This window comes from Podarcis filfolensis, assembly GCF_964270895.1.
Source record: "Podarcis filfolensis genome assembly, chromosome: 2".
Lineage (NCBI taxonomy): Eukaryota > Metazoa > Chordata > Lepidosauria > Squamata > Lacertidae > Podarcis > Podarcis filfolensis.
Genome location: NC_139605.1, coordinates 12,079,014 through 12,105,144, shown reverse-complemented (window position 1 = coordinate 12,105,144; position 26,131 = coordinate 12,079,014). Strand labels below are relative to the sequence as shown.

The following is a 26,131-nucleotide window of genomic DNA, read 5'->3' as shown; positions in this document are numbered from 1 at the left end:
TGAATGAGCAAAACTGTGTTTAAATCTAAACTTTTAATTCTTTCATCTCGTCCCTTTTTTGACGTATGAAGGTTTGGAATTTCAAAAAATTGACAATTTTGATCATGCCCTACTGCACAAAAACTTTAAAAGCTCAGCCCAGAATGGAGATACTTCAAAACTAAAAATATAGATCTCTTCAGAAGTTTAATATGATGTGGTACATGATGGATCTCCTTTAAATTTTAAAATTAAGCTAAAAAATCAATATGATTAAGATTTCACCCCCAAAAATGTATGGAATATTTCATATTTCTAAGAGCTTCCTGCAAAATTTCATGTTGGGATCTCAATGACATCACAGTTAATAAAAATATTTTGTACGTACCTGTCTGCCTTATTGGATTCTATTAAGCATAAGTGGGTTTTCTTGGAGTAAAATATAGCAGAATAAAAAGACCTTCAGGCATTTCTTTTAAAAGTTATTTACTTAAAAGCTAGTCAGGCTTTTCTTTTAAAAATGTATTTCAAAGCAGAACGATAGCTTGCTGAAATCTGGGATCTTCCCTTATACTACTTTTAGGAAACTGAAACTGAAAGCAATATAAAACGGTAAGGTAAAAGTCACTGAATCACTTGACATGGAATGACCCATGAGAGTTGTATTTCCCTGTTAACAAATCGCCTAGAGAGTTTTGCGCAGCACTAAGCTTGGAAATGTGAACCCACGTTGGACTGCCACATTCTAAATTCTGCACAGGGGAGTTCTCTCAGGTGAATAAACTCTTGAAGCACCTGAGTCCAGAGCTGGTTGCACTGAACGGTGCTTTTTCCAAAGCCCTAAACTTGACGTGAATTGAGAGATTTGTGCTTAGGACTGACATGCATCTGATTCCTCCAGTTTCTCCAGTAACATCAAGTGAAAAGAGATCAGTGGTGTGTTGTTACTGCACTTGACATTTCCCTGCCTCTCGGAAATATTTTTATTATTATTATTATTATTATTATTATTATTTTCATTTGTTAATCGCTTCCTGCAAAGCATCATGAAGCGATTTCACAATTAACCATATTATTTATTAAATTTCTGTCCTGTCCTTTCCCCTGCCCAAAGGAGCCCAGGGCAGCACCCCTCAAAAAGTTAAAGTGATGTAATTTAAAATACAAACTTCGTTTAAAAATAATTTTATAACCACACATGTAAAACAACTGCACACGTAAAAGCAATTAAAATATTATACAGGCATCTCCCCAACCTAACGCAGGGGTTACGTTAAATTATGTGTCGTGGGGAACATCGTTTAAAAAGCCTGCAAACACCTATAGCTCTATAAAACCTTTTTTTAAAAAAAAACCCTTTCAAAAGCCAGCAGCACTTACCAGACTGGCCTGAATGGTGACAGGGTCTTCTGCATCGCTGGAGGACATTGTGGTAACGACGACAAGTGGGGTAGACTGATACGCCAGAGTGCCTGGCTGTGATTTTTGTGCCATTTTTGCCCTTTTCATGCCTTCTTGCAGTTTAAATTAGTTTATTTAATTAGGTATCTGAAGAAGTGTGCATGCACACGAAAGCTCATACCAATGACAAGCTGCACAACTGTTAGCTGATCCTCAAAAAAATGGGGCTTTTCCCCCTTTGCAAAAGAAGCTGCACAACTTTGAGCTGATCTTGAAAAAACCAGGGCTTTCCCCATTTCCTCCTCTAAAAACTAGGTGCGTCTTATGGTTAGGTGCGTCTTGTTGTTTAGTCGTGTCCAACTCTTCGTGACCCCATGGACCAGAGCACACCAGGCACTCCTGTCTTCCACTGCCTCCCGCAGTTTGGTCAAACTCATGTTTGTAGCTTCGAGAACACTGTCCACCCATCTCGCCCTCTGTCGTCCCCTTCTCCTTGTGCCCTCAGTCTTCCCCAACATCAGGGTCTTTTCCAGGGAGTCTTCTCATCTCATGAGGTGGCCAAAGTATTGGAGCCTCAGCTTCAGGATCTGTCCTTCCAGTGAGCACTCAGGGCTGATTTCCTTAAGAATGGAGAGGTTTGATCTTCTTGCAGTCCATGGGACTCTCAAGAGTCTCCTCCAGCACCAGAATTCAAAAGCATCAATTCTTCGGCGATCAGCCTTCTTTATGGTCCAGCTCTCACTTCCAAACATCACTACTGGGAAAACCATAGCTTTAACTATACAGACCCTTGTTGGCAAGGTCATGTCTCTGCTTTTTAAGATGCTGCAGGTACGTCTTAGAGAATGAAAAATACAGTAGTTGGTCTCTAAGGTGCTACTGGAAGGTATTTTTTTATTTTATTTTATTTTATTAGTTCTGGGTCAGAGAGTTATAGAACTTGTAGAGTCAGAAGGGTCCACAAGGATCATCTAGTCCAACCCCTGCAACGCAAGAATTTTTTGCCCAATGTGGGGCTCGAACCCTTGACCCGGAGATCAATAAGAGTCTTGTGGTCTACTGATTGAGCTATCCATACAGGAAAAGGAGATGCAGCTGACTAGCAGGTCCTCCCCTAACATCAGTGTCTAATTTGAGCTTTAGGGCAGGGGTGAGGAACCTCCATCTTTGTCAGCAACACTACAACTCCCATAATTCCTGGCTTCCAGCTGTGTTGACTGGGGCTGATGGGATCTGGGAGGGCACCAGCTCCCCTTCCTCTGCTTTTTAAGGGAAGCTGTTTGAGAAGCAGTTCAGTCTGGTCATAGGAGTGTTTTTGGTGTGGGGCAAGGGGAGCTTAAAAGGGAATAATGTCCAATGTCCAATGTGCTGCTACTATTGACAGGAGAAGCTGCAGAAAAGGTTCTAGTTTGCTGAAAGTGATGCGCTGTGAAGATTGTTCAGGCCATGGCAATTTAAAAGGGTGTGTCGTAAGCCCACAAGGGTGGCTGCCTTGCCTTTGCAAAGTGCTGTCGCCTTTTGATAACTTGAATAAATTGGATGAATTGTTTGGGACACCTGCAGGCGACTCAACTGCAACCTTTTAAAAAATCTCTCCCTCTGTTTGATAAACATAATTTTGCTTGTTTAAATCAACCTGGTGCCTTAAATTCTCGACTTTTTTTTTTTACTAGTCTACCCACACATGTAAGTAATTTGTAGCAAATCAACATCCAGAAAAATAAAGAACTTCCCTGCCTCCTTAAATATAGAGGCTTTCCTTACTGGCCACAAGATAATGTCTCTTTGAGACTGGTTTTAAATCAGATGAGTACTATACATAGTTCCTTATGTTTTAGTGGAGGTGGGGTAGTTTGTTCTTGAAAATATAACGTGCATTTAGCTTTCCTTATTTTGGCATTTAAAATGTTTGCATAAACTGAGTTTATTAGCATATGTTACATCTACTTTCCTTGTTATTAATGTAGGTTGCCTTTGCTTTGGATCAAAGGATGCAAAGCTTTGAATTTATGTTGTGTCTTACTTTGCTCCCATCTGAATTAAAATTAAGAAGCACTTAAAGATGCGAAATTGGGATATTTGCATTTTGTTAATTCTTACTGAGCAGCCCTTGTGCATGTTGACTCAGAAATGACTCAATGTGCTCAGTGGAACTTACTCCCAGGTAAGTGTGTGTATTTGATTGCACACTTCAGTATACTGAAAGCTGCACCACTCAGGCCAAGACAGATTTTTTCTATAGGAATGTTGTACTTGAAGTGACATAGGCATGTGGCCATGAAAATTTCTGGCTGAGTCTTCAGCTGCACACCTGGCAGGTAAGGTTCTTCCTTCCGTTCTTTTCACACGACTTCTCTAAACCAGATAAAGGGAACCTTTCGCAAAATCGTTTTTATTCGTTTTCCAAATTTTACCAGATCAGCTGCAAATTAACACAAATATAATGCAATTTCTCCAAAAACTGGTTTCTTGCACTACGTTCTTGATGTGTCCAAAATTTCCTTTCGTTGCTGCTTTATTTTCCTAGTTGTTTCTAGTTTACATTCCTTACAATTAATCTTACATTACAATAGGGTTTTTTTTTGTTTTTAAACTTACTTATCCTTAACCATCAGCTGTCCGCTTGCTAGTTCCTGCACATACAATATTTTAACATTTACAGTATCTACAAGTAGCACCTTAGAGACCAACTAAGTTAGTTATTGATATGAGCAAAAGTGTGCATGCAGATGAAAGCTCATACCAATAACTAACTTAGTTGGTCTCTAAGGTGCTACTGGAAGGAATTTTTAAATTTTATTTTATTTTGACTACGGCAGACCAACATGGCTACCTACCTGTAACTAGTATCTACAAGTGAGGGTTGTCCACAAATTATCGATCTACAATAAATCAGCAATCATCATTTCTAAAATAAATTCCTTTCCTCCCTTCTGCATGTCTAAAAGCCCAATAGTTCACTTTTACTAGATGTTTTTCCTTTTCTTATCTGCACAGTCCACTCTGTCAAATATTCTTTCCAGTCCAAATACCTCTGTTCATTCTAAAATGGGAATTCCAAGGTTGACCCCTTTGGCTCCGTATTTTCCCAGGCACCTTAACAGCCAGCCCATAATAGCAGCGGGGAGGCAGACTGTATTTCCTAGAAAATCTTTTTAACAGTTCAATCTTTGGTCGCCCAAACAAGCAAACCCAAGCCGATGTCTTTCCTTTGAAATTTCCCAGCTCACCTCTATAAGGGTCCGCCATTTCCTGCTGGCCATGTCCCATCCCATTCTCATCAACATTTTCCGATGCTCCAAACTTGTAACTTAACTGTTCAGTTGTTTAATAATTTTAAATTCTTTCAGTCTTCTTCCTTCAGTGCTTTCAGTTTCACAGCATAGCAGGGAAACTCAGCAGGCCGTATGGAGATAATGGCAGTGGTCTACCCTGCAGGATTGGTGTGAATATTTTGCCTAGTTTCATGGCCCCCCTCTCCCCCCTCTCGCCTCCAATATGGAGAAAACAAAGCTGGACAACCTTTTCCCCCCTCCTATGGTGGAAAGTGCCCCTAGGGCGAATTTAAGAAATCCAAAAGCTTCTCGTTTTTATGCACAGGTAGATCCTTGGGAGCAGAATATGGTTAAGAGCATGGTGCTGATTCTACCAAGGTCGCAGGTTCGATCCCCACGTGGGAAAGCAGCATATTCCTGCATTGCAGGGGGCTGGACTAGTAGATGATGCTCAGGACCCCTTCCAAATCTGATTCGATGTGGTCTTTCAAACTCAGGCTGCGTGTGAATGCGCGCGCGTAAAAATGAGGACCCAAAATGAGGACTCCTGCATTTCCCACGACCGGCAGGAAGTGGTATTGTGGGGGACGGACGGACGCAAACGACGCCGAAAGAAATCCTCTAGGAAATGCAAATCTCTAGGCTAAGGGACCAGTGGTCTAAACCTCTGCAGGTTGGTGGAACGGGGACCCGAAGGGCTGAGATCCCGTGATAGAAGAAGCGGGGTGTGTACCTGCAAGAAAGGCAGCAGCTTCGAGGGAACGTCTGAATGATTCTTCGGGTGGTGCAGATGCCGGTCAGTGGCGGCGGGGAAATGGGAGGCGCGGTGGGGAGAGTGTTTCGGTTTCTGCAGGAATTTAGGGGCGCGTTTCTCCTTGGCTGCGCCTGCCCGAGTTGGGCAGAGCTAAAGGCTCGGGTGTTCGCTCTGAACGTGTGCGCGTGTTACGCGCGCGGGCGATTCCCTGTAACTCGTCTCCCTCCTGCGCAGCCTCTTCTTAAACGAGGCGGGTTGGCGCGCAATTCGAATGGTGGCCTCTTAAGATGCCGCAGCCGAGACCGACTTCGTTTCCTTTGTTTCTTTAGACAAAGGGTGGTGCATTTGTTGTTGTTGTTTAGTCGTTTAGTCGTGTCCGCCTCTTCGTGACCCCATGGACCAGAGCACGCCAGGCACTCCTATCTTCCACTGCCTCCCGCAGTTTGGTCAGACTCATGTGCATACATTTTAGTAACGGTGATAAATATAATAGCAACAGTTAATAACAACAGCATTGCCAGTGGTTCCTGCTGGGGCAACGCAGTCAGATGGGTAGAGAATAAATAATAATAATAATAATAATAATAATAATAATAATAATAATAATAATTGCAGCTTTGCTTGCTGGACATTTGGACCCTTAGCATTTCTAGTGAAGGATTGGGTAGGTGGTATTTGCTCTGCTAGTCATAATGGACCATTCTGGAGTTGGAAGGACAAATATTCTGACATGTGTAAGACAGTTTCCAATGTGCCACCAAGCCTCTAGTTCATTATGCGGGGAGTAGGGGCTGATGGGAGTTGTAGTCCAAAGCATCAGGAAAGAACCAAGTTGGCCAAGGTGGAGCTAGAGCAGTGGTTCTCAACCTGGGGGTCCCCAGATGTTGTTGAACTACAACTCCCATCATCCCTGAGCTCTGGCCTTGCTAGGTCGAGGTGATGGGAGTTGTAGTTCAACAACATCTGGGAACCCACAGGTTGAGAAAGGCTGAGCTAGAGGAAAGAAGCAAACCACGGTTTACTTGGGCAATTGAAAGGAATGGACACCCCCCGCCCTGGTACTCACTCGCTCTCACACACACAGGGGCGCCCATATTTTGGTCACACCTATGCCATTCATTAGGGATGCGGGTGGCGCTGTGGGTTAAACCACACAGCCTAGGACTCGTGAATCCCCGCGACGGGGTGAGCTCCCGTTGCTCGGTCCCTGCTCTTGCCAACCTAGCAGTTTGAAAGCACGTCAAATTGCAAGTAGATAAATAGGTACCGCTCCGGCGGGGAGGTAAACGGCGTTTCCGTGCGCTGCTCTGGTTCGCCAGAAGTGGCTTAGTCATGCTGGCCACAGGACCCGGAAGCTGTACGCCGGCTCCCTCGGCCAATAAAGCGAGATGAGCGCCTCAACCCCAGAGTCGGTCACGACTGGACCTAATGGTCAGGGGTCCCTTTACCTTTACGCCATTCATTATCATTATACATCTCCCATCCTTGAACAGCACTCTGATAAGTAAAGGAGATGACATCATCACTGCACATTATGGGCCAACCCTCCCAGGTTGCCACCAGCTCTGAATTTTAGGCATCACTTTGGCTAAGTCCTAGCCAAAAGAAGAGAGCAACCGAGGCCTTTTTCTTCCTGTAGAGTCCAGTAACTTTTGAGGATGTGGCTGTGTATTTCACCGAAGGACAAGGAGGTTTGCTGGATCCGTATCAGAAAGCCTTGTACGCTGAAGTCATGATGGAGAATTATGAGAACTTGGCCTCGATAGGTAAGCATTTTGATTCCTCTTTTGGTGGAGGCTGGATGATTTTCAAGGAACCTGTGCGTTTGTCAATGGCATCTCTTCTCTCCCACCAATCCTTTACATTTTCAGGAGAGTTGAGTTTATTTCAGTTGGTCAGACTTCCATTTGCTTTCTTTCTCCAGAATGTAGAGAGCACTTGGACACAGGTAGCATGGAAATGCGTTGCTTTATGCTTCCGTCAGCAGCCTCTTTGGTTTCTGTGCTGAGATCTACATACAGGCAATGGTCATGGGTGGTCTATAATAATGAAATCTATCTCTCCTGGGGTATCACAGCTGTTGTGGTAGTTAAACATCAGTGTGGTGATTTATTTATTTTGTGCACCGCTTCTTATTTGAAGAGGAATCTCTAATCAGTTTACAAATTACCAAAAATCAGTATAAGAAATTCTCGCAGTGAGGGAACCGGCAGAAGGCCCTCAGAGCTGGACCTCAGGCTGAGCAATGCGGGTGGAGACGCTCCTTCAGATATACAGAGCTGAGGCCATTTAGGGCTTTAAAGATCAGCACCAACACTTTGAATTGTGCTCAGAAACGTACTGGGAGCCAAGGTAGATCCTTTAGGACCAGTGTTATATGGTCCCAGCAGCCACTCCCATTCACCAGTCTAGCTGTAGTTTCTGAGTCACCTTCAAAGGTAGCCCCATGTAGAGCGCGTTGCAGTAGTCCAAGCAGGAGATTACCAGAGCATGCACCACTCTGGTGAGACAGCCTCTAGGCAGGTAGGGTCTCAGCCAGCATACCAGATGGAGCTAGCAGACATCTGCAGCTTTTTGAAAGGAGCTGTCTTGTCTTCTGTTCTCTCCCTTCAATGATAGCAGGAACCAGGAATCTGCAGCTTTCCATGTGTTGTTGGTCTATAACTCCCCAAAATCTCTGGCCATTGGCCATGTTGGCCGGGGTTGATGAGAGTTGGAATGCCACAACATCTGCACAGGTTCCCATCCCCGAATTTAGGAAGTTTCCACCAAACTACTCACTCTTTTGTTCCTTCTTGGCAAGGATTTTTACTGGCTAAGCCACCTCTCATCTCCCAGCTGGAACAGGGAGAACAGCCCTGGGTGCCGGGTACTCAAGTCTTGGATGCATCAGGGATGTCGGACACTGAGTCAGGTGAGAAGTTAGGGGAAGCTGGTGGAAAAACACACACACACAAAACCATTTAGGGATTACCAGGAACTCTTAATTGCCTCTTGAGAATTGGCTCTTATATATGAGCCATTTTGTTCCAAGAGAGAATTATAATCACCCAGAAGACATTGCATCCCTATGGTAGAAGTCTTTTAATTCCTTTTGCCACCTCAGCTTTGCTTATCTACAAAGTTTATTCCACACTGAAGAAGAGAACTGTTAACACCTCCGTAACAGCCACTGTACCTCCCCTAAGCTGTGGACCACTTCACAGTTTCCAGTTGACATTGTCCCTTGCCATGTTATAAGAATCACTATACAGTCATACCTTGGTTCCTGAACGGCTTAGTTGCCAAACAAATCAGCTCCCGAACGCCAAAAACCTGGAAGTGTTCCGGTTTTTGAACATTTTTCGGAAGTCGAACATCTGACATGGCTTCCGCTTGAGTGCAAGAAGCTCCTGCAGCCAATTGGAAGCCACGCCTTGGTTTTTGAATGGTTTCGGGAGTTGAACGGACTTCCAGAACGAATTAAGTTCGAGAACCAAGGTTCCACTGTATTACTTTTTTTTTATCAACTATTTTATCCTGGCTCCCATTTAGGAATATTTGTCTTGGTTAGTGAGAGGCAAAAACCCTAAGGTTGGATGGCCATCTGTCAGAGATTCTTTAGCTTTCTCATAAAGCTAAACAGAGTTGGCAGGGACCCTAAGGATCATCTAGTCCAACCCCCTGCAATGCAGGAATTTGCAGCTGACCCTTACAGGGATCAAACCTGCAACCTTAGCGTTATCAGCACCATACACTATCCAGCTCCTGCATTGCAGATGGTTGGATTAGAAGACTTTTGGGGTCCCTTCCAACTGTACAGTTCTATGATTCTATGGTCTGATGTCTTAATGCTTGCTTTTAAAAAAGAGCGGGGGGAGTGAAGTTTTCCCCCTGACACATTACTTTTCTATGTGCAAGAAGTTTATTTATGGAAGAATATTAAAACATTTCATTCTCAGCCTGTAGTCAGTTCAGATGGTGTCCAGTAACAGATAAATTACATGGGACTGCTGGTTCTTGTAGTTCACAGAAAGGCGCTGAATGACCCACACATGTGTAGGGTGAAGTAAAAATAATTGAGCAGAACGAAATAATAATAATAATAATAATAATAATAATAATAATAATAATAATATACCCTACCCATTTGGTTGGGCTTCCCCAGCCACTCTGGGCAGCTTCCAACAAAATATTAAAATACAGTAATGCATCAAACATTAAAAGCTTCCCTAAACAGGGCTGCCTTCAGATGTCTTCTAAAAGTCTGGTAGTTGTTTTTCTCTTTGACATCTGGTGGGAGGGCGTTCCACAGGGCGGGTGCCACTACCGAGAAGGCCCTCTGCCTGGTTCCCTGTAACTTGGCTTCTCGCAGCGAGGGAAGTGCCAGAAGACCCTCGGCGCTGGACCTCAGTGTCCGGGTAGAACGATGGGGGTGAAGACGCTCCTTCAGATATACTGGACCGAGGCCGTTTATCAATGACAGATGATAAATCATTGTTCATGCACACCCCACCAACCAATTTCAGTTTCTTGCACATCTTCATGTATTGTTTCCTTCCTTTATTATTTTACTACCTTCCTTTCTTTCCTTCTCAAGTTCAGAAGTGAATTGTTGTTTATCCTTGCAGGTGATGCTGAGAGACTGCCGTTGTGCCCTGTGTATGGGAAAAATCTTCCTCAGATCTGCCTTATCGAACAGCAGAAATGCCACACTGGAGAAAAAACCTCACGGTTGCTTAGAGCATCAAACATGTTCTGTCAAAAAACCACAGTTTCTGAGCGAACGTGTAAACCGCAAAGGAGAGAGGTCCCCCTGAGCCACCGGCGAGTTCTCACTGGAAAGAAGCCCTATCAGTGCTCAGAGTGTGGGAAATGTTTTCGCCAGCAGTCGCACATTATAGCACATGAGAGAATCCACACAGGGGAGAAACCGTATGGATGTTCTGAGTGCGGAAAACGTTTTCGCCAGCAGTCGCACATTATAGCACATGAGAGAATCCACACAGGGGAGAAACCGTATGGATGTTCTGAGTGCGGAAAACGTTTCACTCAGCAGTCGCAGGTTCAGGCTCATGAGAGGATCCACACAGGAGAGAAGCCCTATCGTTGTGGGAAGTGCAGGAAGTGTTTCTCCCAACAAACACACCTCCTCAAACATCGGAGTCTTCACACAAGAGAGGAAGCCCTATAAATGCATGAAGTGTAGAGAGTGTTCTGCTTGACGCTTGTGGCTTTTGAGCCGCCAAAAGATCCACACAGTGGCAGAGGGTATGCTGCGGCCAGGCGTGAGAAAACTGCCTTGGCGGCACCCAGCCGAGGAGAGGGGTGCAACGGCGCAACAGCACTTTCTCTCCCTGGTGCTGCTAGGCCAGCCCTCTGTTTCCTTTTCCCACAGGAGAAATCCCCAACGGAGAATGAATCACGAGCGACAGTGGGTTTTTCTTTTGGGAAAACAGGTTGCAAACAAACTTTATTAGAACAGATGTAAACTAGGAGTTTTGGTTCTTCTTCTTCCACTGAAATGTAACAAACAGTGCTGTTGCTTTTTATTAAAATGAGTACAGTTTCAAGTTTTAAGCTGAATGCTGTTCGGGTTACTTTCTTTTACACATCTTCCATAAATCAGACTTCTCCCCCACACACTTCAGGAATTTAAGATTTTAACTGGACTGTTTCTTTACAGACCCCCAAATCCTCCTTTGCCTCAGAATCACTACAGTGGTACCTCAGGTTAAGTACGTAATTCGTTCCGGAGGTCTGTTCTTAACCTGAAACTGTTCTTAACCTGAAGCACCACTTTAGCTAATGGGGCCTGCTGCGCCGCCGGAGCACGATTTCTGTTCTCATCCTGAAGCAAAGTTCTTAACCCGAGGTACTATTTCTGGGTTAGCGGAGTCTGTAATCTGAAGCGTATGTAATCTGAAGTGTATGTAACCTGAGGTACCACTGTACTGCCCTTTCCTGTCAGAGTATTCCCTCTGAGGACCCTTTTCCCGTGGGGGACTGTGTCTTTTCTATTTTAAGTGTTCTGTGATTCAGAACCTGAGAGCATATACTGTCAGTTCTTGGCTCTCCTCAACTCTACCCCATGTCAGAATGAACTCTCCTGACAGAATCCCCCTCACAGACTGAATGAATCCCTCACACCTTCTCTCCCTTCACTCCAACTGCCTCTCATGGAACTGGCCAATCAGGAGCTGTTGCTAGGTAAGTGTTTGCTGGCAGGGAGGAGGAAAAAACACTCAGTGACTCAACCTGCTCAGTAAACAAACTTTTCCGTCCCAAGTTGCCACCAACTCTCCTCTCTCTGCCCTGGAGTATATCTGCAGCTGCCAGCATTGGATTGTTGCACTAGAAAGCTCCCTCATGCGCTGGAACCAGGCTCCAATGAGGGAGCCTGTTGTGGAGGTGCCTGGTTGTGCCCCCTCAAAAAAAATGTGCCCGGGGCCACAGACCCACAGCCTCCCCCCCCAAGCTAATGTGATAGGATTTTTGAGGTCTTAAGGTAAAGGGCAAAGGGACCCTGACCATTAGGTCCAGTCGTGGCCGACTCTGGTGTTGCGGTGCTTATCTCGCTTTATTGGCCGAGGGAGCCGGCGTACAGCTTCCGGGTCATGTGGCCAGCATGACTAAGCCGCTTCTGGCGAACCAGAGCAGCGCCCGGAAACGCCGTTTACCTTCCCGCCGGAGCGGTACCTATTTATCTACTTGCACTTTGTCGTGCTTTCGAACTGCTAGGTTGGCAGGAGCAGGGGCCGAGCAACGGGAGCTCACCCCGTCGTGGGGATTCGAACTGCCAACCTTCTGATCGGCAAGTCCTAGGCTCAGTGGTTTAAACCACAGCGCCACCCGCGTCCTTTGAGGTCTTAGTTATATGTTAAATGTTCATAAGTGTACCAACCAAGCACGTACATAGATCAGCACAGGAAGACCGACCTGGAACCATTTTGATTCCTAAACTGAGCAAATGTTTTCTTTGCAAGGTCAAAGTGGGAAACCTCCCCATTGTCTCTTTCCTCACAAATCCTGTCTTAAGGGAACATTTAAGATATGAATAGGGTGTGAGCCTGTGACCTGGCCCAGGAACTAAGTATTTATCATTACAAAAGACTGGCCAGGCTCCCCAGGCAATCCAGTCAAGTAACTTGCCAGACAGGAGATAAACAACATTCAAATTTCTGTTTTAGGCTGCATTTTCTGTGATGTAGGTATGATGTATCTGGAGGGTGGTCTTAGGTTACACCCCTTCTGTGATGTAGGTATGATGTTTCTGGGGGTGGTCTTGATCTACAGGGTGGGAATTTCAAAAGTCTTTATAAAGCCTTGCGCGTCATTTTTCTGGGTGCCTCCTCCTCTCCTGCAGATGAGGGGAGCACCCTGTTGCAACAGATCAATAAAGATCAAGCTTACTAGTTGCTTTGCTTCTCAATATTCTCTGGTTGGCCTCTGTTATTTTCTCCTACCAATAGGGAACCTATGTAAGGACTCTATATGGGCTCTTGGATACCCCACAAGGGAAAAGGGCAATTTTTGTTTACAACACTACTCCACAGGCTCCACAAGAGAAACCTCATAAATGGAGTGTAGGAAAAAGTTTTTATCAATGCTTTATGTTCCTCAGACACTAGATCAGGCTTCCTCAAACTTGGCCCTAAAGATGTTTTTGGCCTACAACTCCCATGATCCCTAGCTAGCAGGACCAGTGGTCAGGGATGATGGGAATTGTAGTCTAAAAACATCAGGAGGGCCGAGGTTGAGGAAGCCTGGGCTAGAGAGTCCACACAGGAGAGACCCTGCAAATGCCATGAGTGGGAAATAGTTAAATCAATGTGCAAGCCTTTTGGAAAATCACATAAACCTCCACAGGGGGGGGGAGGGGGGGAATCCCCATGAATGCTTGGAATGTAGGAAAAATTTTGGTGGTACGTCAGCACTAGAGAGCTCACACATGGGAGGAACCCTGTAAATGTTCAGAAAATCAAAAATGTTTTGCTCAGAGTTCCCTAGTGGAAACCGAACTGAGAATCACTCTTTTTTTCTGCTTTTCTGCTGCTGCTTTTTATCTGCATTTCTGTTGTTTTTATTATATTTATTTGTTTGACCAGATTCAATTAAAAATATATAAAAGAAAAAAAGACTTTAAAGAATGTTTTTAAAGAGAGAATTCAAAGTTTAAGTGAATTACAATGTTTCAGTTCAGAGAGTTTCAATAAAGGTGGGGGCTATTGGGCTTTTCTTTGTTATTATATTATGTATTTTTGTGTTTTTATGTTATAAACTGCCCTGTGATCCTCAGATGAAGGGTGGTATAGAAATTATAAAATAAATAAAATTCACTCAGGAGACAAGCCCTTCGGCTGCCTGATTGACAGTTTGTTTTGAGGCACAATTCAGAGTCTTGGGTGACTTGTCTTGTTCATATTGGACAGATATTACATCTTGACATTCGTGCTCTATGCTGTAAATCTCTCTGTAGTCTTTTTGATAAAGGACAGTATATACATTTAATAATAATAATGTACTTTAAATGTATGGTACATGCATAGCTACAAGTGCTCTCTTAATATGATCTTTATGGAAGTAAGGGAGAGGGGATGGTTATCATTCCATTTTGTGTAGGATTATTCCAGGCACGCTAGAAATATTCCAGTTATTTCATGAATTTGATGAACTGGAGTCTAGTCCACAAAAAGCATATCATTGCCTCCGTAACCTGTGTCCAGGCTGTGAGTATTGTTGCACTTAGGTAGCCAAAGCAGCACTGCCCATGCACAAAAATGGTAAAATGCTGGTAGCGCTGTGGTCTAAACTACTAAACCTCTTAGGCTTGCTGATCAGAAAGTCTCCATCATTCATCTGGTGGCAGATAGCCATTTTTCTCCTCATGCTTTCCAACACTTAATTCTCCATGTGCCGGCAGAGGTCACCCAAGTTCCACTTGGATAGCTTTCTGTTCCCTGGTGGAAGATAACGCAGAAATGCAGCTCTGTGTAAGCAGAGCACTCAAGCTTACGCTGTTCATTAGTAAAGGGGTGTTTGCAGGAAATATGTAAAATTGCAATACTCGAAGCTACCAGCATGAGTTTGACCAAACTGCGGGAGGCAGTGAAAGACAGGAGGGCCTGGCGTGCTCTGGTCCATGGGGCCACGAAGAGTCGGACATGACTAAACAACTAAACAACAACAACAAAAAGGAATTTTCTGTACACTATGATGGCATAAATTTTTACCAGCTCTGCATAACCTTTGATATTCAGTGGAGCAGGACTTTTAAAAGCAGGTTTTCCAATTTCAAAGTCCCAAACCCATCAGATACCCCCCCATGTTGAATGATGGTAGACGACATCCCCATGTTGGGCCAATTCCCACTTGTGGAATGCTGTCCTCAGAAAGGCTCATCTGGCACCATCATTATATAGCTTTAGGTGCTAGGTGTTATAGGAATTCTAAGGTCTCAAATATAGAATAATTGTTGATAATTGCACAAGGTAAGCACACATACATAAGTATATAAACCACATGTCTAAAACAGCACAGGAGAGCAATCCAGAAGTCATATTGGCTCTCCTAAAAAAAACTGCAGTCATACCTCATGTTCCGTCCGCTTCATGTTACGTTCTTTCAGGTTAAGTCCTGCGGTGACCTGGAAGTACCGGAAAGGGTTACTTCTGGGTTTCGCTGCTCGCGGATGCGCAGACGTGCAAAATGACGTCATGTGCAGAAGCGGTGAATCGCAACCGGCGCAGATGCACCGCTTTGGGTTGCGTTCTTTTCATGTTGCGAACGGGCCTCCAGAACAAATCCCATTCGCAACCAGAGGTACCACTGTAAATATTTCCTCTGCCTCCTTAATCCCCCTAGGCCAACCCCAACCTCCCTCACCACCAAAGGAGTACAGTCTGGTTACGAACTTAATTCGTTCTGGAGGTCCGTTTGTAACCGGAAACCGTTCTCAACCTGAGGCACACTTTCGCTAATGGCGTCTCCTGCTGCGCATGCACCTCTGGTGCGCAATTTCGGCTCGCATTTGGGGGCAAAGTTCGCTTCCAGGAGCACATACTTCTGGGTCAGCGGAGCTCATTACCCGAAGCACGCATAACCAGAAGCGTTTGCAAACAGAGGTACCACTGTACGAGTGAATAGTAAAGAGAACCTGCACAAGCGACGCTGACACAAAACCCCACACTAAGTGGGGTTGAAGCATTGCCACCCCCACTCACCATGCCCCCCTCCACCTCTTTCCCCCTTTTCTTCCCAATGTAACACTAATGTCTCAACAAATGAAACTGATTTGTAGAAAACGTAATTTGAAACAAAAGAGACATTGCGCATACTTTTGTAAACCAACAAATCTTTAATAAAAATAAAAATGTGTTTTAAAAAATAATTAAAAAAGAACATACTGAAAACTGAATCAATCTGATCCATGCATTCCAATAGCAACCCTGACATCCTAAAACATAGCTATCCATTGAAATGCGCATTTATCCAAATATTGCAATGCCATTTCCCAAGCCAAACCTATGCTCACAATAATATGTTCATTGGGTGAAAGTGCTCAAAAACTGGTAGCGTGAAAATGAATATTGTTGTGAAAATAACATACAAAGATGCATTATGGTAGGAGAAATATATTGGGGGGGGGGAATGTGTACATTGGTCAAAACTGCATATAGGCATGTGTTTATTAGGAGAAGTTGGCACTAAAATGCTTTTGACAGTCTTCTGGATTGACCCAAGAGCCAGCCAAAATCATTGTTGTGTGTGGTGCCCAAAACAATTCAGAGTATACCCTTTGAAGTTAATAAACATGGCCAACTTTGTCAAACAATGCAAAGGGTTGGGTAGCACCCCTTGTACAGAACTGGGCTGAAAAGGAGGCGTGGCATCGTGAATGCCACATGGGCCAGCCAATCATTCTGCAGCAACTTATGGCTCCTCAGGGCCGAAGTAACCTTGTGAGTTTGATCCTGCATTTTGGGTGGTGTGGGTGGTTGCCCTGAACAGGGCCCTGAGCTGAAGGGGGTGCAAAATTGAGAATGCCCGCAATTGAGAAACACCATTTGGGGTTGGCAGATTTTGACCTTGCTTAGGGCACCGTGTTACTAAAGGTTGCCAAAGCCCGCCCACTGCCAGGGAGAAAGGTTTATCAATGCAGTGAGTTTATGCCCATCTGTCTCCACCCTTAGGCAGAGAGTTTCAAAATGCCTTTCTTGCTCACGTAAAAGAAGGGCTGGAGGGTCTCTCCAGAGAAAGAGGCTTCTGAGAATGAGTGGAGGAGGGCTGCTGTATCTGCATCGTAAAAGGACACCCGTCCCCCTTCACAGTTCAGGGCCACTCGGATCCTCTTGGGCTCCCCACCCAGAATCAAAACAGGGTGCCCATTGCGGGTGGAGACCCTGTACTGATCACTCCACTTCCCTATGCGCCAGAACCCTTCCTTAGGACCCGGGATGAACTCGCCTTTCCTCTTCACAGACTCTCTGGCTACCCCCACGGCCCATTCCCCCTCGCTCCCCACAGCGACTTCCCAGAAATGTCTGCCTTCCTTGAATGCCTCACGTCCCAGCACATAGTATTGGTAGTCGAATCTCTTCGGGTTGTTTTGTATGTCTTGATGCCTTTCTCCCTTCCTCACACTCTTAAGATCTGCAGACAGGATGAGCAGGGAATGGGCTGTGCCTGGATCCAAAGTTACGTTTTCTGCAGTGGGGTGGGGGGTCAGGCGAGGGAAGAGAAGACCAGCAACGTCAGCCGGGATTGAGCCTAAACATATGGCAGGGGAAAACACTTCCTTATTTTGTCAACAAGGCTTCAGTGCCGGCCTGTCCAAGAGGCGTGGTGAGGCAGTTGTCTCAGGCCAGCAGGCTCCTGGGGGCAGCTGCACTGTAGGGCTGGGCGATAAAATCAAAATATAAAACCACAAAATACATAATCAAAATAGGAACAACAACCCTAATAACCCCCTCACTCCCCAAAACCACATTTTAAAAGGGCATAGGATCATCACAACATTTGAAGTAAGACAATTAACAAAGCCACTTGTTGGAAAGACCATGATCTCAGAAATGCCTGCAGGAATATTTATTGGCAACCAAATTGGCTGGGTGCCTTTCTGATACGCAGTTAAGCTGCATCCTAACTGTTTACTGGTTCTTTGTTTAGGTTTCCTGTTTTCTTTTCCCAAGCAGGGATAATAATGTGTATGTGTGGTGTCAGCTCCCTAAAAAAAGGTCAACAACTTTGGGGTTTCCCCCTGAAAAAGGTCAGCAACTTGGGGGGGGGAATCTTTGCACCACGGTGCCGGATATGCTTAAGATGGCCCTGTGCACCAACCAGAAGCTGCGCCTTGGTTTTTGAACATTTCAGAAGTCAAACGAACTTCCAGAATGGATTAAGTTTGGCGCTTTTGTTTTTGCTATTTATTTTGCATTGGTTTTTTTTAAGGCTTTTTTTGGTTAATTTGTTCTTGTGACTGTGCGGAACACAGTTCAGCTACTGATTGATTGATTGTGTGACTGCAGAAATGGATTTTAAAAAGCCCCCCATCCAAACAATTACTATCATCAGTGCAGGTAAGATATATATTTTTTAATTTTTTTTATTATCTACAATACTGTCTTTTTTATTTTATTGTACAGTACATTGATTATTGCTTTCATTTTATGGAACAATGGTCTTGTTAGATAGTATAATTCATGTTAAATTGCTGTTTTAGCGGTTGTTCTGTCTGGATGAATCCATTTTGCATTACTTTCTATGAGAAAGCGCGCCTTGGTTTTGGAACGGACCTCTGGAACGGATTAAGTTTGAGAAGCAAGGTACCACTGTACCTGGTTTTCAAGGTCACGATATATCACCAGCTAAACATTGCAATATACTGATATATCACAATGTCTGAAATAAGGATGGAGCTTGAGCTGGCTTCACGGTTTTTCCCACATCGCGATTTTTGCAGGCACCCACTCTTGAGATTCGCTGCCCCCTGCATGAGGCAAAGGAGTGTTTGAGCTGGCAGAGTTAACAGAGGCAGCCGGAAGTGAAAGAAGCATTGGCTGGGTTCCCGGCTTTTCCTTCCCTGTGTTTTTTGCATAGCACACATACACACATCGTGATTCGTGATATATTACCAGGTCAAAAATTACGAAACCGATTATCACAATATGGATTTCAAACCAGTTTTGGACAATATATTGATATATCACCCAGCCCTGCTACACTACAACTCACCTGCTCCTAAAATGTCAAGGACAAGACCAGGTTTCTGCCTCCACATCCTGCACTGCCTCCCTCATTTTATGAGATTAGGAGTTAAAGGTAAAGGTAAAGGGACCCCTGACCATTAGGTCCAGTTGTGGCCGACTCTGGGGTTGCGGCACTTATCTCGCTTTATTGGCTCAGGGAGCCAGGAGAACTAAGCTACTTCTGGCAAACCAGAGCAGCGCATGGAAACACCTTTTACCTTCCCGCTGGAGCGGTACCTATTTATCTACTTGCACTTTGATGTGCTTTCGAACTGCTAGGTTGGCAGGAGCAGGGACCGAGCAACGGGAGCTCACCCCGTCACGGGGATTCGAACCGCCAACCTTCTGATTGGCAAGTCCTAAGCTCTGTGGTTTAACTCACAGCGCCACCCACATCCCATTAGGAGTTAGATTAGGAGGAGTTAATGGAGCTCCAGCCCCAGCAGAGTTGCCGCCTTCCTTTTTTGGATAAGAACATCCCTGACAAAATAACAAAGAAACATCTGAGAGGTCTTGAAAGGGAACATGTCTGGACTCATGGCTAAGGAGGATATAATCTTATTGTCTGTGCATGAAGAAAAACACACAGCTGAGTGAGTCACAGGCAGAAGAGGACACGCAACAGAATTTGGGTTCTTTGAGCTTAAAGCATATGGGGGGAGATCTCTCTGATGTGGGGCAGTGGACCCACCTGCCGGATCGTTTAAGCTGTTTGCTGCCACCACCTATGTTCTGCCAGTCTTTATTGGTGAACGGACACAGATATGAGAACGTGAAATGCGTCTCCAATGACCCCCTTCTGAAGGAGACCTCTTGGAGCTCTTCACCCAAAACAGACTTGGAAATTTACCTTTTCTCAGCTGAAGTCCTGACCGCAGAGATTCTGGAGAAGGAAAGGGGAAAGAGAGACTCAGTGCCACACCACCATTCCTGGTCAGAAATCTGGTAATGATAACATGAGCCTTGGTAGCTCCATCAGTAGAGCGTGAGACTCTTAATCTCAAGGTCACGGGTTCAAGACCCATGTTGGGCAAAAAATTCCTGCTTTGCAAGGGGTTGGACTAGATGACCCTTTAGTGGAAATGCGGAAGAATTTGGATTTAGGAGCTGGAGCTGGAGCTGGCCTTGTGCAATTAACCTTTCATTCAATACTGACCTAAGCTCGTCCTTGGGCCTCCCTGCAGCTGGAAGGAGGGATTCTACTGGTAGCCTAGTACTGTGCCCTTGTAAAGAGGGAGATGTGGCTGTTTGTTGGCTGTTTAGCTCCTCTGTGTTAACAGCTTGTTGATTGCCTGCCTTTTTGTTTGACCTTGGGTGAGGATTTGCATTTTTGTATGTGGGTCTAAAGTCCTATTTTTGCTCAATAAATCCAGACTTTCTCCTCCACCTGTGGTTTGTCGTTACTTCAAATATCCATTAAGAATGAACCCTTTTGCATTTGGCAAAAGGTCCCCTACAATTCAATGAGCTCATAGCATTATAGCTCGGGGTGGCCAACATGGTGCCCTCCAGATGTTATGGACTGCAAGTCCCATCATTCCTAGGAACTGACCATGCTGGCTGGAGATGATGGGAATTGTGGGTGGCAAGCCACCATGTTGATTCTCCCTGTGTACATCAGGGCAGGGGCGGTGCCTGGACCAACAAGCTTATGTCTCCTTGGAAAAACAGGGACCCGCCCCCCCACTCACAGATCTCCCCAGAAACCTTGAGGAGCTGCCAAATCTCACCTGAACCTTCCTGATCCTGGGAAGGGGAGAAGGAGTTTCAGCTGTCCCTTTTTTGGCTGCAAATTCAGCTCCCCAGACCGAGAGGGTGGATTGAATTCCCAGGTTTTTGAGTGGGGAGTTAAGGCTTGCTGCCATTGGAGGACGGCCTTATCTTCAGCCATGCCAGGTCCCAGGGTCAATCCCTGGCCTGTCCAGGGAGGGATGGAAACGCCTCTTGCCTGAACTCCTGAACTCTGAGAGCATTGGTGTAGACAATATTGAGCTAGAGGGATCCAGAGTTGGGACGATGTGAAATCATTCCCCCATCCCACTGTTAAACAAGGCTGGATGCTGAAGCCCATAGCATCTACAAATGAGCAGGATGCAGTTGTCTGGACTATGTTTGAGCAGAGCCCTTTCTGCAATTCAATATATTTGCCTTTTCATTGCCTAATTATTCTATTTCCCAGCCTTGCTCACATTGCAAATGACCTCGAAGCATTCGTGCACAATTTTTAACATAAACCTTGCAGCACTTTTTCATTACCTCTGAATTTATTCATGACACCCATCAGGAAGGGATTTATATCGCAGAAGTCCCAGATCCTCCACTTCAGGGCAGGAGGAAAAGCCGCCGGAGGATCCTGCAAGTTCTGCTTTGCCCGAGACCTGGGGGAGAAGATCATCATCAACCCACCATCCTTCCAATGAAGAGTAGCTCTCTGTAAAGCCACATGCCTTATGAGGAACGGTTGCAGGAGTTTGGCATGTTTAACCTGGTAAAGATGAGACTGAGAGGATATCTTCAAATATCTAAAGGGCTGTCACATGGAAGATGGAGCAAGCTTGTTTCCTCCTGCTCTGGAGGGTAAGACAAGAAGAAGAAGAAGAAGAGGAGGAGGAGGAGGAGTTTGGATTTGATATCCCGCTTTATCACTACCCTAAGGAGTCTCAAAGGGACGTGGGTGCCGCTGTGGATTAAACCACAGAGCCTAGGACTTGCCGATCAGAAGGTCGGCGGTTCGAATTCCCGCGACGGGGTGAGCTCCCGTTGCTCGGTCCCTGCTCCTGCCAACCTAGCAGTTCAAAAGCACGTCAAAGTGCAAGTAGATAAATAGGTACTGCTCCGGTGGGAAGGTAAACGGCGTTTCTGTGCGCTGCTCTGGTTCGCCAGAAGCGGCTTAGTCATGCTGGCCACATGACCCGGAAGCTGTACACCAGCTCCCTCGGCCAATAAAGCGAGATGAGCGGCGCAACTCCAGAGTCGGCCACGACTGGACCTAATGGTCAGGGGTCCCTTTACCTAAGGAGTTTCAAAGGGGCTAACATTCTCCTTTCCCTTCCTCCCCCACAACAAACACTCTGTGAGGTGAGTGAGGCTGAGAGACTTCAGAGAAGTGTGACTAGCCCAAGGTCACCCAGCAGCTGCATGTGGAGGAGCGGGGAAGCGAACCCGATTCACCAGATTATGAGACTACTGCTCTTAACCACTACACCACACTGGCTCCCACACCACACTGGCTTCAAATTACAAGAAAGGAGCTTCCAACTAAGGAAGAACTTTCTGGCAGTAAGAGCTGTACGACAGCAGAACAGACTCCCTCAGGAGGTGGTGGACTCTCCCTCCTTGGAGATTTTTAAGCAGAGGTTGGATGGCTACCTGCACTATATGAGTTAGTTGAGATTCCTGCCTTGCAGGGGGCTGGACTGGGTGACCCTCAGGGTCCTTTTCAACTCTGCAGTTTTATGTAGGTGTGGAATCTTAATTAGAATCCTAGCATCACAGAACAGATCAGTTCCTCCTTGCTGGTGAGGACAACGAAATTGTCAGCAAGACAATGGAGGAATTTGTGGGACCTTAATTTCTTGGCAGCGTTTGAGTTCCGACAGATATGGGGGAAGTTGAAATCTCCCATGACCACTATATAGTAAGGTCACTGTTGTTTCTCTCTCTCCTCCTTAACATATTCCCATAGTTTCCTACGCCCGAGTTGGGGTTGCTCCCCAGCAGTGCTCCTAGGAGAAATTTGTGCTTACCTCTGTAAGAAGCTTCTGATATCCTAGAGGGAAATAAAAAGGGAAATTCAGTGAAGACATTTCCCTGTGTAACATGGAGTGGGTCTATTTCAAACGCTCAACAACTGAAGCAGAAACAGGCATGCATACATATATATATATATATATATATATATATATATATATATATATATTGGCCAAGTGCAAAACCAAACCTTCCCCATCAAATACACACACATCTATAATCATAAGATAAGTGAGTCAAATGACAAAGTACAGCCATTTATGCAGGGGCAGGTTTTTTTGTTTTTTTTAAAAAATGTATGTTTGGTTTAAAAGTGAGTTTCAGGCTGGAAAGTATTGAAGACTGGGTTAATGTGTACCAGTTCAGCTTTCCTCCCCTGATTGGCTTACTTTTTTATGTGGGGGGGGGGGAGATTTCAAAAATGGCATCTCCCTGTTTATAATGTGAATTGGTACACTCCACTCTGTCACTTCAGAACAAGACTTTACCTGCAGGAATTGGCTCGCTGGCTGCTGAAACTTCTCCTGCATCACCTTGATGCGGTTTTCAAGAGAGGAGAGCTTCTCTGAAAGCCTGGCCAGGTGTTCCTCGCTTTTCCTGGCAACCTCCTTCTCCACCTCTGCCATCCGGGCCAGGAGATTTTTCTCTAGTTCTTCCAGAAACCGTCGTAGCCGTCTGAACTCAGCCACCATCTTTTCCCTCTCTGATTCTGTTCGTTTCTGCAGCAAATACAGTGGTACCTCGGGTTACAGACGCCTCAGGTTACAGGTTACAGATTCCGCTAACCCAGAAATAGTACCTTGGGTTAAGAACTTTACCTCAGGATGAGAACAGAAATCATGTGGTGACAGCGGGAGGCCCCATTAGCTAAAGTGGTACCTCAGGTTAAGAATGGTTTCAGGTTAGGAAAGGACTACCAGAACGAATTAAGTTCTTAACCCGAGGTACCACTGTAAAATGAAAAGGTGAGAACCGCGGGTGAGTCTCAGGAACCAAGAGTGAGGCTTTGCAGACTCAAGAGATCAGTTCTGATAATTCCTTTGGAAGGGCACATCTGACATTCGCACCAATATTCAGAAGCAAGCTTACAAACACCCGTCACCCCATGCTATTTCGTGTTCTTTGGGCAATCAGGCCATTATAAATAGTAAGGGGGTGCATTAGATAACACCCCCCCTCTCTCTCACACACCCCTTTCTGGATTTCAGACAGCGATTCTGAAATATATGGCAGTTTTCCACATCCCGGGAAGAGCAACACTTACAAGCAAGTCTCGGCTTTCCTTCTCAAAGTCTGCTTTAACTGCCAGAGTTTCCCGCGTCTCCTTTTTCAGAATTTGTATCCAGCTGCAGAGTCGATCCTGAAGAGAAAACAGTTTGGTTCCTTTCTTTAAAAACAAACGTTTTAGTATACAGATAATAGGCAAGTTAAATACAGTGGTACCTCGGGTTACATAAGCTTCAGGTTACGTACGCTTCAGGTTACAGACTCCGCTAACCTAGAAATGGTGCTTCAGGTTAAGAACTTTGCTTCAGGATGAGAACAGAAATTGTGCTCTGGCGGCGCAGCAGCAGCAGGAGGCCCCATTAGCTAAAGTGGTGCTTCAGGTTAAGAACAGTTTCAGGTTAAGTACGGACCTCCGGAACGAATTAAGTACTTAACCCGAGGTACCACTGTAGTGTGCTTGGGTCACCCTTCTGCATCCCAGAATTTGGCCCCTGTGAAGCAGCCCAGGATCTCTTACTGGAGATTTTTTCTTGTCTGGCGTGTGTGTATGTACAGTAGTAAAACATTTTGTTTCAAGTCTCCCTTGTGCACACCTATGTCTCCCCACTGCACCCCAAATCAAGACCCATTGCATTTTCCTACCTTGTACTCCTGGGACGCCTCCTCTAGAGGAACCACCTCGTGTTTCTTGTGCTCCTTGGATCTGTCACACACGACACAAATGGGGGCTTCTTCCTCCTTGCAGAAGAGCTTCAGGGGCTCCTGGTGCTTCTCGCAGACCCTCCCCTTTCCTTCTGCCTCCTTTTCCCCTGGAAGGGAGACTTTCTCGGCTACTAGTATTTCCACAACATTTTTCAGTGGCCGATTGGGGATGAGGTTCCTGTGCTGAATGATTTCCCTGCAATGAGGGCAGGAAGCCTCTCCCTCGGATTCCCCCCAGCACTGGATCAGGCAGGATCGGCAGAAGTTGTGCCCGCACTCTGGGATGATCACTGGATCCCTGAAATACTCCAGGCAGATGGGGCAAGTGGCTTCCTCGCAGAGATCCTGCACGGGACCCCCAGAAGCAGCCATGGCTGCTGCCTCGCCAGGAAGAGAGAGCTTGGATCACTTTTCTTTGCTTTTCGCGCGCGAATGGATGTGTTTCCATTTCCTCCCCAGGAGGAGATTCCAGGGGGTGACTCAAAATTTCCTTGCACTGCAGATGTGGAGTTAGAAAGGAGATCTGGCATATTGCTTGCCCCACCCAGGAAACTCAAGCAGGGTGACTCAGGATCTCTGCTGCCTTTGAGACGTGGATTTAAGTGGATTTAAGTCTTTGATATGGAAATTCATTTTTAAATCTTTCCAGCTTCAGGGCACAATGTTCAGCCTCCAAGGAGCATCGCAGCCCAACCCTCCACTACGATGCACGTTCTCACGGGACAATTGGAGACCCCTCAGCAGCCACCGACCTGGGGAATTTTTAAGCTGTTTTCAGGTCCAGCTTCTTCCCGCTTTTTTTACATCCACTGATCCCATCTCCAGTCTGTCAATCCTCTCAGAAAAATTAACATGGATGGAATCATTTATCTTTCTTTTTTATTTTTGGGTGAGGGGAAGAGTTCTCTCTCTTTTTACTTGTGATTTTTTAATCTTTATATACAGTGGTACCTCAGGTTAAGTACTTAATTCATTCTGGAGGTCCGTTCTTAACCTGAAACTGTTCTTAACCTGAAGCACCACTTTAGCTAATGGGGCCTCCTGCTGCTGCGCTGCCGGAACACAATTTCTGTTCTCACCCTGAAGCAAAGTTCTTAACCCGAGGTATTATTTCTGGGTTAGCGGAGTCTGTAACCTGAAGCGTATGTAACCCAAGGTACCACTATACTGCTGAATTATTCTTGTTCGGTGGTTGACACATTCCTCATAAAATTCTTTTCAAATCAGTGTTTTAAAAAAAATTCAGTGTCGATGCTCTGAACATTTTTCTCTGACATTTCATTTGATCCATGCTGAAGTGAGGGCACTCTTCTTAATTTGGGTCTAATTTGGGCCTGCTCCCTTCCAAGGCCTTTTCCAACTGGCCCAGGGGGCATGGCCCAGGCCCTCTCTCCCAGCTATAAAGGGACTCCTGCTGCGGTGAGGCCTCGGACCATCGGCTGTGGGGAGGACTGCAGGGCCTGTGTGGTGTAGAGGTTAAGAGCGGTAGACTCGTAATCTGGTGAACCGGGTTCGCTTCCCCGCTCCTCCACATGCAGCTGCTGGGTGACCTTGGGCCAGTCACACTTCTCTGAAGTCTCTCAGCCCCACTCACCTCACAGTGTGTTTGTTGTGGGGGAGGAAGGGAAAGGAGAATGTTAGCCGCTTTGAGACTCCTTAAAGGGAGTGAAAGGCGGGATATCAAATCCAAACTCTTCTTCTTCTTCCTTCCAAGGCCTTTCCAACTGGCCCAGGCCAGTTGGAACAAACTTTGTTTGGAACAAACTTTGGGGGAAATGTGGGAAGTGTTCTGCCATTGCTTCCCTGTTCCAAGCGGT

The 26,131-nt window shown here is 45.6% G+C and overlaps 3 protein-coding genes across 5 annotated transcripts in view; 2 read left to right on the top strand and 1 right to left on the bottom strand.

Moving 5' to 3' along the window:
* LOC310756702 (carnitine O-acetyltransferase-like) overlaps window positions 1-25,802 on the top strand; it is a 165,320-nt gene extending 139,518 nt beyond the window's left edge. The window contains exon 14 of the mRNA XM_083601303.1: window positions 25,772-25,802. Coding sequence (XP_083457429.1) covers window positions 25,772-25,787 — 16 coding nt within the window. The 3' untranslated portion in view covers window positions 25,788-25,802. The remainder of the gene's footprint in view (window positions 1-25,771) is intronic.
* Window positions 5,068-10,974, top strand: LOC310757166 (zinc finger protein 684-like). 3 transcript variants are annotated; one of them, XM_083602390.1, is made up of 4 exons: window positions 5,068-5,328; window positions 7,049-7,175; window positions 8,213-8,323; window positions 10,020-10,974. In XM_083602390.1, the coding sequence occupies exons 1-4, from the start codon at window positions 5,284-5,286 to the stop codon at window positions 10,580-10,582; spliced, it is 846 nt and encodes a 281-aa protein (XP_083458516.1). In that variant the 5' UTR covers window positions 5,068-5,283; the 3' UTR covers window positions 10,583-10,974. The 3 variants fall into 3 exon arrangements, with proteins under 3 accessions (XP_083458516.1, XP_083458517.1, XP_083458518.1); XM_083602391.1 differs by having other exon boundaries at window positions 5,068-5,451; XM_083602392.1 differs by lacking the exon at window positions 8,213-8,323.
* On the bottom strand, window positions 15,726-24,741 carry LOC310756895 (zinc finger protein RFP-like). The gene is made up of 7 exons (XM_083601823.1): window positions 24,255-24,741; window positions 23,650-23,745; window positions 22,874-23,104; window positions 22,382-22,404; window positions 20,892-21,013; window positions 19,486-19,518; window positions 15,726-17,094 (listed from the first exon to the last, which is right to left on the bottom strand). The coding sequence occupies exons 1-7, from the start codon at window positions 24,684-24,686 to the stop codon at window positions 16,577-16,579; spliced, it is 1,455 nt and encodes a 484-aa protein (XP_083457949.1). The 5' UTR covers window positions 24,687-24,741; the 3' UTR covers window positions 15,726-16,576.
* Window positions 25,803-26,131: the final 329 nt, after the last annotated feature.